Source organism: Lagopus leucura, unplaced genomic scaffold (assembly GCF_019238085.1).
Source record: "Lagopus leucura isolate 7727_CA_CO unplaced genomic scaffold, USGS_WTPT01 Super-Scaffold_797, whole genome shotgun sequence".
Taxonomy (NCBI): Eukaryota; Metazoa; Chordata; class Aves; order Galliformes; family Phasianidae; genus Lagopus; species Lagopus leucura.
The window spans coordinates 4405940-4420617 of record NW_024962259.1 but is presented as its reverse complement, the minus strand read 5'-3'; the positions used below and the strand labels follow the sequence as shown (position 1 = coordinate 4420617).

The window sequence follows — 14678 nt, the reverse complement described above, 5'->3', positions numbered from 1 at the left end:
GCGGGGCGATGGCGGTGCGGGGCCTCCGTGCGGCGCTCGGGGCGGTGCGGCCACGCGGGACGGGCTGCGCTGCGGGATTGAGATCGGCCTCGAAGCCCTCCGAGCCCGGCCCTGAACCGCCGGGGCCCGTGACAGCGGCTCTCTACGTGCACGTGAGCGTGGGGACGCGGGGGTGGGCGCGTACGGGGCTCTTATGCGTGGGGAGCGGGGCTCGGCCATGGAGGGGCTCCCGCTTGTGGCAGCTGCAGGCTGGTGCTGCTGGTGCTCGCGGGGTGCCACTGCCACGCGCACGTCGGGGCTCTGAAGGCTCTGTGTGTGCAGAGAGCAGCAGCCAGGGGTGTGGGTGGTGGGCACTGGGGGGTCGATGCTGTGTGCGGGGCCGTGCCCCTGCGGTGGGACAGCCGCGTGCCCCACAGACACCTTGTGCCCGCAGTGGCCCTACTGCCGCAAGCACTGCTCCTACTGTAGCTTCAACAAGTACGTGGTGCCGGCTGTGGACGAGGCGGCCGTGCGTGCCTGTCTGGTGCAGGAGACGCAAACCCTGCTGCGCCTCGGCCATGTGCAAAGGTGGGTGCCCGCCTTGGGGCCCGGGAGGTACGGGGCCCTTCAGCGGCCGCCTGCAGCCTCTCCCCTGCCCTCCCTGCAGCGTCACCTCCGTCTTCTTTGGTGGAGGCACCCCCAGCCTGGCCGCCCCGCACACCATCGCCGCCGTGCTGGAGGCGGCTGCGGAGGTCGCTCATCTCCCTGCTGGAGCCGAGGTGACGCTAGAGGCCAACCCCAGCTCCGCTGACCCCGCGCGCCTCGCTGGCTTCAGGGCGGCCGGCGTCAACCGCCTGTCCCTGGGCGTCCAGGTGAGAGCGGCCGCCCCATCCCAGCCCTCTGTTCCCACGCAGCTCCGCTGCCACCGTGCTCCATCCGCAGTCCCTGGACGACGCTGAACTGCGGCTGCTGGGCCGGGAGCACACGGCGGCGGAGGCGCGGGCGGCGGCGGAGGCGGCACGGAAGCTCTTTCCTGGCCGCGTCTCCCTCGACCTCATCTTTGGGCTGCCGGGGCAGAGCCGCGAGGCCTGGGCACGCGGCCTGGAGGCGGCGCTGGGGCTGTGTGACGACCACTTGGCCCTGTACCAGCTGACTCTGGAGCGGGGCACGGCGCTGGAGGCCCAGGTGCGGCGGGGGGTCCTGCCTGAGCCCCCCGAGGACCTGCTGGCCGATTTGTACCTGAGCGCCCGCGCCACGCTGGCGGCCGCCGGCTTCCACCAGTACGAGGTCTCCAATTTTGCCAGGAAGGTGAGCGCCCCTGCCTCGAGCCCCCGCCACCGGCGCAGCCCCTCCTCACCCACCGCACCGCTGTCCTGCAGGGCGCCCGCAGCACCCACAACCTCTCCTACTGGCGGGCCGAGCAGTACGTGGGCGTGGGGCCAGGTAAGCCCTGGGGTTGGCGGCGGCGACCGTGCGCCGGGCCGCGTGTGCGCCGCATCCTCTCTGCTCTCTGTGCCGTCTCAGGGGCGCACGGCCGCTTCGTGCCGTGGGGAGAGGGCGGCCGCCTGCGCGAGGCACGCGTGCAGACGCCGCACCCTGACACGTGGATGCGGGAGGTGCGGAGCTGCGGGCACGGCACCCGGCGGCGGGCGGCGCTGAGCCCGCTGGAGCTGTGAGTACGGGACGGGACGGGACGGAGGAGCGCCCTCCGCGCCTCCCGCGGCCCCGTAACCTCCGCGTCCGCAGGCTGCAGGAGGTGCTGGCGCTGGGACTGCGCACGGACGAGGGCGTCACGCAACAGGTGAGCGCCTGCCGGCCGCGGGCACCTCGCAGAGGAGCCGCCGCTGACCGCCGATCCCTCGCAGCGCTGGGGGCTCTTCTCCCCCCGCCTGAGCCTGGAGGCCGCGTTCGGGGCGTCGGGGGAGGCGAGAGAGCTGCAGGAGCGGGGCTGGCTGCGGCTGAACGGGCGGTGAGTACCGGGACGGCGGTGCGGGCTCGGTGCGGGGCGGTGCTCAGGCGCTGCCTTTACAGGGCGCTGCGCTGCACGCCCGCCGGGCTGCCCCTGCTGGACTCGCTGCTGCCCGCGCTGCTGTGCCAACTGCGGCGCCGCTGGAACGCGGTGGAGGAGGAGGACGGCGGGGGACGGGGATCGCGCTGAGACCTTGCCGCGGCTGCGGGCAATAAACGCCGTGAAACGCCGATTGTGGGGCCGAGGGAACGGAGGAGCGCGAGGCGCGGCCCGGGTGCCGGATGTTGCCGTTGTAGCTGCTGAAGAGTCAGATAATCTCAGCACCACCACATCGGGTTCGGACAGACACCAAAAGCGAGCTGAGGGTCACAGAGCAACTTGCCTCGTTGAACACGTAGGGCATAAAATAGCAATGAAGGCTACAACGATGTAACCGTCCACAAAGCCTCTGCTGTCTGTCTGTCAGTAAGTCCAGCGGCTGGACGGGATGATCTGCGTGACTGTGAGACGAAGCGCCGGGCGGGTCCGGCAGGCGGCGCTCGCGGCTCGGTGCGCTTCCGCTCGGCGCGTACGCACGGCTCACGTGGCGGCACCATAGAGCGGCGGCGGCGCGGGCCGCTCTAGGCGCGCCTCTCGGTGGTGCCGCCGCGTTGCCATGGCGCCGGGCCGAGGGATGCCGGCGGGCCGCGCACTGCGGAGGCGGGAGGGCCGCGGGAAGGGCCGGGCCGCGTCCCCGTCCCCATCCCCGTCGGGTGCGCGACCCGCTCCCCTCCTGTGAACCCGGGGCCGCATCCTGGTGCGGTGCGGTTCCCGGTGCTGAGGCGCTCCGTCCTTGTGCGTTTCAGAGCCGAAGGAGCGGAGCCCGGCGCTCCCCGCAGAGCCCCGACCCGCGCTGTGCCCGCTGCGGAGCGGCGATGTCCGAGCGCTCGCCGTTCGGCTGGAGGACCTGGAAAAAGTGCGTGTTTGTCCCGGCGCAAAAAGCTGCCTTCCCTGCATGGGTCTCCCGGTGCACAGAGCTCCCGGCCCCGCCGTTGAGCACCGACCCGCTGTCTGAGCTCAGCCCGAGCTCCTCCTGCCCCCGCTGTCCGTCGGTTCCCGGCCCGCCGCCGTCCCGCGGCTCGGCTCTCATCAGCCGCCTCTGCTCCCGATGGGCTGGGACGGGACAGCGTCTGGCATCCACCGGCACGGGAAACGATCGGGAACTCCTGTCCCTGCCCCGGTTCTAACGTGGAGTCCAGAGGAGCGGGGTGGGAACTGAGCGGGTGCCTCCGCAGTCAGACAAGGCAGAGAGCGGCGGCCTCAGGCTGCGCCTGCCAGGTTCGGGTCGGGCAGTGGGAACAGTTCATTCTGCCAGATGCGGTGGCACGGGGAGCCCCGGGGTGCTGCGCATCACCGGGATGTGGCAGTGAGGGCTGTGGGGTGGATGACCGTAGAGGGCTCTTCCAACCCGGATGGTTTGTCGCTCTGTGCAGTGTGCATGTGATGAGAAGCGGCGTGTGCTGATAGGACTTCCCTGCGTGTCCCAGATGGGTCAGAAGGAACCAAGGAAGGTCAGTTTGTAGCTGATTGTGCTGTGATTGTTTCTTTCCTGCAGCTCCACGCTCCACGCCTGCCCCACGATGCTGGGAGGATTCCAGTCAGGAGGAAATTCCTGGTTCGGAAATACCAACCCAGAGAGGCCAAAGCAGCCCCGCGCCTCCTGGTAGCACGGCCGGCTTTCCCGAGGACAGCCAGGGAGCCGCTGCGTTTCTCTGGTAGGGGTAAGCTTCAGTTTACCTTTGATTTTTGGTTGTGGCAGGCCTAGATTTAGTGACCTGCCCTGGGGTCTGGTGTTTTTGTTGTAGGACCGCCACTGTTTGGTGAAGGCTGTGAAGAAATTCTTCCTCATCATGTTTTGGGAAGTCTCCAGGAGTTAAAGATGGAAGCCTTGGCCAGAGGAAATGCTCAGGTCGATTATAAAATTGCTTTTCTAGAGGGGAATGTGATGTGGTGTGATGTGATTTATTTCAGCACTTGTCTCAAACAGGGCAGGCTTGAGGTGTGGCGTTCCTTGTCATCGTGCTCTGTGGGGGAGGGTTTGCCTCCAGAGAAACTGCACCAGCAGGTTTTGAGGTCCTGTGTGCAGGTGGAGGCTCTGGAGAGAACACTGATGCTGATGGCATCAGGCTACCGTGGGAGGAGCTGGGGCTGCAGTAACATCATTGCTTGAGTTCAGTTACTTGGCTAAATCCATTGTTTTGAGTGTGTGCTTAGTGCCCCATCTTTGTACCTCTCTGATCAGGTAAAGGTACTGCAGTCTGAACGATTCTCTTCTCCTCTCATCTTGCATTTTTTGTTGTGGTGGCAGTGCATGCATTGTGAGGTCAGTTCTACTGTTTTGTTTCTTTTCAGATAGCAGATTCCATTCAGGTTCCTCATCAGCACGTTGCTGCAGCAGTTTTAAAAGAGAAACATGGAGGAGAAACAAAGAGAAAATTTCATCAAACCCCAGCATCAGAACATAAAGCTCTGCAGAACTGGCACCATAATATGGCAATCAGGAAGAAGCAGGAGAGGTATCTGGGAGGTGAGAGGATTTGAGACCCTTTTTTGAGATTCTGTGTGCACCTGGGGCTGTTTGATGGCTCCACAACACACAGCAAAGGCCGGAGCCAACCAGGGTTAGTCCTGCTGCTGCTGCCTCCTACCTCAGTGTTGTCGGGGCTCCCCATGCTGTGGGTGTCCCTGCAGGGTGAGCTGCTGATTCTGGCTGCGGGAAGCACAGTGGATTTGATGAGGATGGTATGAGGGGATTGCACACTGAAAATAGTAAAGGATTCTTAGTAAAGGACTTTTAGTAAAGGGCAGGAGAAGCGCAGTACCTTTCATATTCCTTTACAGAAATTCTTCAGAGGCCAGAGAATGAGCTGCTGATGAGCATCTCGGAGGATTACAGACAAATCCAGGAGGAACGTGACCTCATTGACCGTAGTCTCCCTGCCCTGTTTCCTGGAAAGGTGAGAGCCCCACTTCCTTTGCATCCTAATTGCTCTGTTCTTGTGAAAGAGCTTAGGCACTGCTGCCGCAAATAATGCCTGCGCAGAGCTGTCTTCAGGTAATTGCCAAAGCCCTTCCAGCTGAGTCCTTCAACCTACTGTGAGCAGAGCTCTCAGCGATTCTCAAAACAAAAACATGATCTGTGCTGCCTGGGCTATGCAGGGGAAAGCAGTGGCTGCGTGGCTCCTCCTTACAAGCTGCTGAACTTGGGTTGGCCATGTGTGTGGCACTGGGGATGTGCCACACGTGTTGTTCCAAGGCCAAAAAGATCTGATAGCTCGAGTTTTAGGGGGTTTAGAGGAGAGAGGGGTACCGGTAAGTGAGGACAGTTATGAGAGTATCCTTTGGTGTTTTTTTGTTGTGTTTTTTTGTTGTGTTTTTGTTGCTTTTCATAACACTGTAAAGTGTTGTAGCACTTGCTATAAGGTGCTGTAAGAGGAAGATCGAAGGACCTGCATTTATGTGATGCATTAATATCATTCAACTTGCGTGTAGTGCCAGGTAGAAGAAAGTCATCTTTTGTCTTTGACAACAGCCTGTAGAAATTTGGCTTACCCTGCAGAAAGGGATTATTTATAGTCTTCTAAAATACCCACACAGGCAGAGTGAGATACCACCTTCTTTTCAGCTGCCAGTCCCTGTGCAAATAGCAAGCAGCTGCACGTCTGCAAGGGTGTTGGTTGGAGCCTGGTTTCCCCACAGGGCTACCGAGCAGGAAGCGAATTCTGGAGCCAGCCTGAGCGCATCGGGGATGAGCTGACCGGCCTGATGGTGACACTGACACGGAGAGAACGGGGCTGCCCACAGCCAGTCACTCATGTGGGGAAGCCCCACACTGTTCAGATGGAAACGGGTAAGGAAGTGTGGAGGGAGCAGCAGGACGAGGCAGTTGCTCCCAGTAGTACAGAGGCTGCTTCCCAGTGGCCTTTGGTTGGGCTGCAGTGAGCACAGGGGTGGTGCAGGCTGCTGCACGAGCGCTGCGTTGCTGTAAGTGCTGTGATGCAGCCTGGGTGCAGGGATGCTCCTGTGTGCAGGGCTGAGTGAAATAAGGAGGCAAGAGGGTGAGTAGATGGTGAGCTCTTGTGGGTGTTCACACAGGCGTGAAGCCTCCACAGAGGATCCCTTTCCGTCTGACCTGGGACAAGAGTCTTTTCCTGAAACAGCGACGGCAGGAGCTAAAATCTATCCTAGAGGAGCTGGATTTTTATAAGCCAGTAAGTCTCAGGAGTGAGGATATTCTTTACGTCCCTCACCTCTTGTAAAGTGCTGTCGGGTAGCACAACATAGCTAAAGACTGAATCTGGAGAGGCATTAGGAACCCTATAAGGCTTAGCTCTGCAGTTCTTGTCTTGGAGGTTCCTGCGTTCCCAAAGGGCGGCAGCCATGAAGGAGATGCTTGGCCTCTCTGTGACTCATGGGCTGCCCTCGGGGCTTCAGAGCAGCTGAGCAGCAGCTTGCAGCTACTAAGGCCTTGGCAACAAAAAGACCAAATACTGGTAGGACTTCTATTTTGTGCCTTACAGCAAAAGGAAGACATCTGCCCCTGTGGAAGGTTTGCATCCAAGCTCTGAAGGCAGTTAGCCCATCCTGGGGCTGTGCAGAGGCTCAGAGTAATTCCTTACTCTCTTACACGTTTTTTGATAGGTCTAGAAGCTGTTGCAGGAGCGAGATAGCTGAACTTTACCTGATTCGCTTGCTGCGTTTGTCTGGAATTTGGCTTATTTTCCATACAAGAAGGGAAGGTAAGAGTTGGTCACTGCTCTGTGTGTGCAGGATCTGGATGGCCTGGAGGTGATTGGCGAAGGGCGGCCGTTCACGTCTGTCTCAGCGCAGTCTCTTCCATGTTCCACTGCTTTTGAAGATTCTGAGACCTCGTAAGTTTCATCTGATGGTAGTAGTAAGAATTTGGGGTGCACACCATCAGTCTGTAGGCGTCTCCTGAGCTGTTCTCATCCAGAGCAGAGAGGAGTCTCCAAAGGACACAGTAAAAATGTTCTGATATTAAAGTCACCAGATGTAGGGATCGGGTGGTTCCTTTGTCCCTGGGGGCCTAATGACCAAGGAGCAAGAATCAGAAGAGTATTTTGAGGCCTTTCCTGCCATCTTCTCTGTGTGGCTCCAGAGCTCACAGCACTCAGGGTGGGCGCTGCTTGGAATGATCTCCATAACATTGTCCTTTGCAGCCTTCCATCGTTAATCTGCCTTTTTTCCCTGCCCTGTTCATCTGCACAGGCACTTTAGGAGCTTTTCTCCTGCTTCGCTCACATACCCTCGGCCTTCCTTAGGCTTCTCCTTATTGTCCTGTCCTCTGTGATGGTGACAGGTCCCTAGCTGGAGTTTGTTAACCACAGCTGCAGAGCTCTGTAAAAAGAGAGCTGTGCAGAAAAGCATTTTTGGGGATTATTTCTTATGGGGTTTCACAAATCACCGCAGGTTCTCCCACCTCTGAAAATGAGTTTCACTCCACAGAAACACTGTCATTTTTTAGCAGTGACTCCTTAAAGGACCGTGGCAGTGTGGTTTCAGAAGCAGTGCTGGGTCCATCTTTAGACTTCTGTGGCCAGCCGGCACGTTGGATCAACTGCATCGCTTCTTGCAGGGTAATTGTGTGTTCTTATTGTTTATTTGGACTGAGCTTGCTTGAGTTCCCAAGTCAGGGCTGTACAATGGGTGTCACGCTCAGGATGGAGAATGGGGGATTTGTTCTGAACATAGCAGCATCCCCATGTCTGCTCCAGAAAGTTCTAGAAACAGGAATGATTGCTTTGTGGTATGGAGCTCAGACTCCCAGAAGCCCTTTGTATAATGGCCGTTCTTTGGACCTGCCTTAACAGTTCTCCAGTCAAGGCTCAGCCCCTTGTTTGTGGTGCGGAGGAATTGTTACCTTTGTCCTTCGCTTCTTCCTTTCAGCATGAAGTTGGCATTGCTGCCAGGCTCACTTTTGAGACTGTGGTTGGTGAGAAAGCCGAGAGCTTCCTAACAGTGAGCAGTGATGGCACAGCTGCTGTCTGCTATGAGTGGAGGAGGCTCCTCCAGCAGATCCCTTCCAGAGAAACCGCGAGGATGTGCGTGCGGCGTTTTTACTTTGATGCCAGACCAGGTGTGAGAACTGCTGATCGCTGAGACCTTTGTGCACAGAGCATGGAGCAAACAGCCAGTTATCTGCGATGCTGTGACTCACGGCACAGTGAGCCCTGGGTGGTTCTCAGCAGGCTGACTCACAGCAAACTGGGAGTGTGGGGCAGATCCCTTCTGTGGGACTGTAAGGAAAGAAGGTTGCTCCTGCTCTGAATGTAAATGGGTAGAATACTGAGAAGTGAAACACTTCTGATAGCAAACGGGGCATCATCGACCAGAGGGTGCTGAGTTCACTGTCAAGGAAGCGTGCAGCAGGAGTAACACCAGCTCAGTAACACAGTGACTGGAGTACATCTGGAATTGCAAACAGTTGGATGGGGCGTGATAGCCAGCAAGGCCAAAGGGAGTCTCCTGGAGAGCTGAGGACGCTCACTGGGGGTTGGAAAAGGGCCAGGTGACCCAGGTGGTTTCTTACAGAGCGATGCATTTTCTCTCATTTCAGGTGTAATTCTGCCTGGAGAAACCAGGAAGTTTTTTTTTCTTTTCAAGTCTGAGAGAGCAGGTGTTTTCAGTGAGTCCTGGGAGTTCAGGACGCATCCTCTGTTATTAGGAGGAGCTCTGCTGCAGGTGACCCTTTGGGGAATTGCTGTGTGTGAGGATAAATTGGCTGACCTCAGAGGAGAACTGGAGGTAACCAGGCGTGTAACTGAGTAAATGTGAGCTTTGAACTTAACATGCAAATAGAGGACGAGGAAGGGAGTGGAGGACAGGGCATTTTTATTGCTATGCAATTAAGGCTGAGGGTGAGGTATTATTTTCTGAACATCTGTACCTACTTAAGCAGGTTTGCTAAATCAAATGGAAGAATCCTGCAGCGCATTGTCATCATGATAATAAAGATGTGGTTGTGCAGCTAAACTGCATGCAGCTTTTAAAAATGAATTTTCTATTTGTAGTGAACTCCATTAGTTAGTGGGAATAGCGTTGGGTGTCACACAGAATGATGTTAGATAATAATTGAAAATTGCCCTGCTTAGTTGAGCGGGGTTTGCTGTTATCTTTGTCCTCGTAATCCTGCTTAACACACGTAGTTAGTGTGGGTGTCAACTGTGCTGCAGGCTGACCTGGCTGCTCGGGAGGGTGCAGCTATTGTAGAAGAGACTCTGAAGGACCTTCTGGTCCGCATTCGGACCCCGGAGCGCCCCCCACCTCCCGTGGGTCTGTGCATCACAGAGGAGGAGTTATTCCACAGGAAGAATCCCAAGGTGAGGTGTGTGGTTCAGTGGCTGCGCAGCTGCCGTAGCAGGGAAGGGAAGGCAGCGGGGCTGTGCACTCGGGAGGCTCCCACTGCCTGCCGCAGCAGCTGTAAGTTAGTCTGTCGAGGACAGGCGAGCTCATTTTGCTATTTACCTTTTCTTTGTTATCGCAGTTGCATTACCGGCATCGAGAGGTAGAGCAGCTGCACGACCTATGGAGACAGCGCGTGGCTGCTCCGCCTGCCCTCGGGGAGGAGGTGCCTGCAGAGCCGGCGGAGGAGGCGGGGGCCCAGCGCGGCGGCCCCGAGGCTCTCCCTGCGCGGAGGAGCGCTACAGGGGGCTCAGGCTGGAAGCGCGCGCTTGAAGCGACTCCGAGTCGAGTGGCAAATGTGGGGCAGCAGGAACCCGGCCCCCCGTCGTGGAACTTCTCACTCGACGACCTGCAGCAGGTGGTCGCTGCGCTTCCCTCCAGCGTGGTTCCGTTTCCCTTGCAGCCTGGATGCCCCATGTGAGCCCACCCAGGGCTCTGCTTCCAGCCGTCTCCGAGTCAGGGCTGATTTATGGTCTGTGTCACAGAGAAGCACTGCAGCGCTGCTGACCGCACCCTCGGTGCTCTTGTAAAGAAATCCCCCAGAGAGACCGAGAGGGCCGCTGGGTGCAGAAGGCAACAGAACCAGACAATGCAGGGGGTATTTTAAGCTCTTGCCCATTTAGCTTTCTGTCATCCCGGAGCTGAACGGGGAGACAGGCCAACCCCACAGCCCCCTGTGGCTTCCCGGAGGGCTCTTCTCTGTGGGGAGTCCTGTTCACCAGAGCACTGAGGGGCCGTCACACAGCCTGTGCAGAGAATACAGACCTCCCCAGATTAAAGCAGGAGTGGCTGGGGTTCTGTCAGCCGTTTTTCCGCACTGCTCTCTTGGAAACCTGTCAGCTGCTGTTCTGCTGTCAGGAGGCCTTCTGACCTGGTGCAGTCCTGTGCCCCAGTTGCAGAGGGATGTACTGTGGGTGGATCTGAGCGGGAGCTCGGGGCAGCACGGCTCACCCCTGCGCCTTGAACAAATCTCAGGCTGTGTCCGGGTGTGGAATTCCTGGTGCCAACTGGTTTCAGACTGGCTTCCAGGAAGGGAGCTGCAGCGTGCTGTGTGGTGAGCCTGGGGTGCAGAGGGCTGGGAAGGAGTGCTGAGAAGCTGCGTTTTCTCTCACCTCAGGTTCTGAAGTCCATCCCCCAGGAGGAGCAGCGAGAAGCAGCGCTGTCCCAGCTCAACAAGGCAGTGCTGGAGCTTTGTGCTGAGCAGAGACCAACTCAGTCAGACCTTCTGTATCAAACGTGGTGCGTTGCCTCTGCAGGATAGAGCTTGCAGATGTCTCGAGTGATCAGCAGCGTAGCAAGCTCTGTTGCAGTGTTGTGATTCAGAGTGCATGTAATTATGTGAAATCGAGAAGTCTTTTTTTGTGCCCTGCTTTCTTACAGGCTAATTGTAGCAGCTATCTAATCCAAATGCCTTTTCTTTCTGGAGATAAGTTTAGAATATTCATGCAATTTTGGGGAATATGCGGGGTTATTTCTGGTGAGATTATTCTAGAATATATTTATGAAATTTTGGGGTAATGTTCTGTACCCTTTTACCAAATAACTTTATTCTCCCTCACACAGCTTCTGCATTCTGTGCTGTCGTGCAGACTGTGCCATATTAACAGCTGCTTCTAAATCAGAAGGAGGCAGATTCCTCCTGAACAGAGCGTGGATCAGAGTGGATTTACCACATGTTGTGTTGAGGAGCAGGAGGCCTAATTTCACAGTAGTATTTATGGGTCCGTGTGAGATTTGCAAGCCATTGAGACCTCAGGAGGTCTAAGCCAAGGAAAGGAACGTCGTTTCCCTCTGTGTGGGTTTCTCAACGTTGGGCACCGTTGGTGCAGTTGCGCAGGGCAGCTCCTGGCTGCAAGGTGCCTTCAGGCCTGGCCGTAGGGTAGGACACAGTGGCTCTTTCCACCCCAAAATGCCCACCTGCTGTGCTGTCTCCCTTCTGTTTCTGGTGCTCTTCTCAGTCTCCAGCTGTGGCGTGAAGCAGTGGATGCGCTGGTGGGTCACTCCCTGAAGCTGAGGTCCCAGCTTGGGTTGCCTGAGAGGGACACCGATGTGGATGTTCTTCCAGAGGGAAGAGGTGAGTGGTGGCTTCAGCACAGCAGGAGGGCACTGTTGGCATCCCCGAAAAACTTCCTGAATTTCAACTGGAATGGCAGCTTCATCAGTTTCTCCCCAAAGCTTTCATAAGAAAATGCACCAGAGAAAACAGCAGAGTGTGAGATAAGAATTGTGTTGTGAGGTTGGCTGGTAAAAAATGCACACAGAGAAAATACCGCAAGTACGTATTTTAAATTCACTGCCTTTTAGTGCTGATTGTTGCACTGACAAGACCGAAAAATTATCTCATTTTCAGCTGCTTTATAGACTTTGTTCTGATGAATGTTTGAGATCTGTTTGTTTCTTATTTAAACAAAGTACTCCTCCAAGCAGGAGGAGTTTTTCAGTGCAGCGTAGCTCAGATCAATAACAAGAGGAAAATGCATTGCAGAAATACTATGTTTACATTCCCTGAGTGCATTGGGGGTGTCTTTCTGGATGTAAGTATTGCTTTTAGGTAACGAGTCAGTTCTTTCCTAGGGGAAGTAAAGCAGCCTATAGAAGGAGGAGAAGACGGCAAAATAACCAGGAGAAGAGAAGAGAAAACATCAGTTGGTGGTAAGGATAAAGAAGACAAAAGAAGAACAACGAAGGCTGCTGGAAAAGAGAAGGAGGTTTGTGTTGGGATGCCTGTGGAAAACAGAGCATCGTGTTCTGAAGACAGCGTGGTACCCTGTGAGGCTGTGTGCCCGAGTTGGAGCTGATCTCCAACCCGTGACACGTGCTGAAAGGTGTCTGAAAGGTGTTCTGATCTGTGCCACTGCTTTTTTCCCCCCTGTCCCTTGAATAGGAACACCCAAACAGCAGAAAGTCAAAAGTAAAAGAGAAGAAGAAGCTGAAACCTTCCAGCTCGTCTGAAAAAGAGATGGCACAGCCCACAGGAGCTGCAGCTGCAGGCACTGTCACAGCTCCTCGGGAGCAGACGGACCCCATTGTTTGGGGGCTGTACCAGGAGAAACTTTATGTCCAAGTGAGTCTGGCCAAAGTTTGTACCTTCCCTTCTGCTTTCTGTTCTTTGCTCATAAACCGACCCTGGGCTGCAGCTGGAGAGCTGAAGCGTTCCGTTCAACTGAAGAACTGACAGCTGTGTGTCTGTAATTCTGTGGCAAGGTAAATGTGACGTGAAGCCAGATGGCCTTGATTCCAGGCTGGAACCCATTAACATAAAAGCAGTCACTGCATCGCCACGTGCGGGATTTCTGTCTGGATGCCTTTTGCACACTTAGGGACTCTTGAGGGAGCAGCAGCGTTAATTGTATCTCAGACAATGTTAAACACACTTCATAGCCAGGAGAGCTATTACTGGAAGTAGGCAGCCGCTTCTCTGTGGCTGTGTCCGTGCCCATACACTGCTGCACTCCTGTGTTGGAAACCATCTCTGCTCTGTCCATCTGGTCATCAGGATTTCATCGCTCATTTTCACTGCGTGCATCTTCCGTTAACTTCTGCTGCAGGTTTATGGGCTGCTGGATTCCATGGTGAGCAAGATGGCTTCTTTATTTGAAGAGCTAGAACAAAACACGGCGCTTTGAAGCAGGAGAGTGAAGCTTTTTGTAAGTAGAAATAGACTTAGTAAATAAAGGGCCATGCTTGCACAAGACAGGTGGATGTTGTTCTTTCTGAAGGGATGGAGCGGTCACAAATGCTGGAGTGCCTCTTTCCTGACGTGCTGTGATGTGAGCCTGTCATGAGATCATCTGTTGGTTCTGCAGGTGGTCAGGGAGCATTGTAGCCTCAGAAACCATAGCATCAAGAAAATGCTGGTGTTCCTGCTGGGGAAGGCAAACTTAAAGATGCCAGTCAGCTGAAGAGTTGTGTTATTCTCTGTGTTTCAATCTGTGCTGTCTAACAAGCGAGCAGAGGCTGTCCCATGTACTTGTGAGCCCAAGTACCAGGACTTAGGGAAGTCCCTCTTATTTCTGATCGTGTTCCTGGCTGCTCATCCAGTCTCCCCGCAGGTCTCCCTGACAGCAGGAGCTTTGGGCTGTCAGCATCTCTGTGAGAGTGCACATTTCCACCTCACCTTTCCTTGCACACGTGCCTATTTCGTATGCTGATCTTGCTGTCTCTTGCCATCCACTTAATGTATCTGTGCCCAGTTCAGAGTTAATTCTTAGTCCGAGACTCATTACTCTTGAATTGAAATGAGGAAATCTGTGCTCCAGCTACAGAGAGCAGGGCTGGCTCTGTGCTGGAGCCACCCTTCCTGCCTCTGCCAGCCTACATGAGCCTGTCACCTCCTTCTGACCGGGCTTCCTCGTGCATCACAGCTGGGCTGGAGCGTTCCCTGGAAGCACAGCAGGGCTGTGCAGGTTTCCGAGGCGGAGCTGTGGGTGTCCCATGGCCATGTGCCACTGCAGGGCCATCTTCCTGCTGGAGCAGCCGGACGGCATTCCCCAGGGAGGCTTTGGCTCCGTGAAGAAATGACATCAGTGCAGATCATTAATTTAGGTTCATGATACCTTTGAGGTTCTTAGACAGCAGATGCGTATCCATGCTAAGCATGACTGTTCCAGATTCTGCACATCGCTGTGCGGTTACTCCAGGCCTGTGTGCCTTGGGCACCTGCTGGTTTACTTGGAGAACCACGCTGCCATGTGTCTCAGAGCCTCACGTAGTGCAGAACTCTTCCCTGTGCTGAGGTGCTTGCTTTTTGTTTCTCCTTGTAACTCGCATCTCGGGGGGAGCAGCTGTTCTTCCCCTCTGTTCCTGGCAGTGCTGTGTTGAATGCAGCCCGGCGGTGCTGCGTGCAGCCCTTCGTGTTCTGAGACCTTACAGGGTCAGGAGAAGCACTTTGGCTTCTGTGGAAAGGAGGAACCCCTTCTGGCTTAGTGGGCACTGAACCACAGAGGGAATGTCTGTGCTCAGCATTACTGCAGCGAGGATTTCAGCAACAGTTTGAGAATGAGAGGGAAAAAGGCCCGAAGTTGGGGTGTGTCGCACAGGCTCTGACAATAGCTCCTGCCTTCCTGGTGATCCTTATCGGCCTGCAAGTGTGCCCAGCTCACACAGCTCCAGCCATCTGTTCTCAAGGCAGGAGAGAGACTGCACGTAACAGGATGGCGTGGTTGCCTCACAGTGCTTGTGTTGGGTGGTCTCATCCCAAAAGATGGGAAAGCCCATCCCAAGGACCTGCAGCTCCAGTCCAGCCTGGAGAAACCAGGCTCACCTCCAC

At 55.9% G+C, this 14678-nt stretch overlaps 2 protein-coding genes across 2 annotated transcripts; both read left to right on the top strand.

Moving 5' to 3' along the window:
- Nucleotides 1-8: 8 nt before the first annotated feature.
- Nucleotides 9-2869, top strand: RSAD1 (radical S-adenosyl methionine domain containing 1). Its single transcript, XM_042864997.1, has 10 exons — nucleotides 9-152; nucleotides 434-567; nucleotides 647-851; nucleotides 922-1287; nucleotides 1359-1422; nucleotides 1504-1651; nucleotides 1726-1780; nucleotides 1845-1948; nucleotides 2011-2413; nucleotides 2794-2869. The coding sequence occupies exons 1-9, from the start codon at nucleotides 9-11 to the stop codon at nucleotides 2135-2137; spliced, it is 1347 nt and encodes a 448-aa protein (XP_042720931.1). The 3' UTR covers nucleotides 2138-2413; nucleotides 2794-2869.
- Nucleotides 2604-13045, top strand: LOC122176476 (MYCBP associated protein). Its single transcript, XM_042865003.1, has 18 exons — nucleotides 2604-2700; nucleotides 2794-2903; nucleotides 3543-3702; nucleotides 3793-3896; nucleotides 4340-4514; nucleotides 4829-4944; nucleotides 5687-5837; nucleotides 6083-6198; nucleotides 6758-6858; nucleotides 7473-7584; nucleotides 7895-8084; nucleotides 8565-8752; nucleotides 9181-9327; nucleotides 9492-9767; nucleotides 10527-10648; nucleotides 11368-11483; nucleotides 11984-12117; nucleotides 12294-13045. Exons 1-18 carry the CDS (start codon nucleotides 2604-2606, stop codon nucleotides 12582-12584), a joined length of 2706 nt encoding a protein of 901 aa, XP_042720937.1. The 3' UTR covers nucleotides 12585-13045.
- The last annotated feature ends 1633 nt before the right edge of the window (nucleotides 13046-14678 follow it).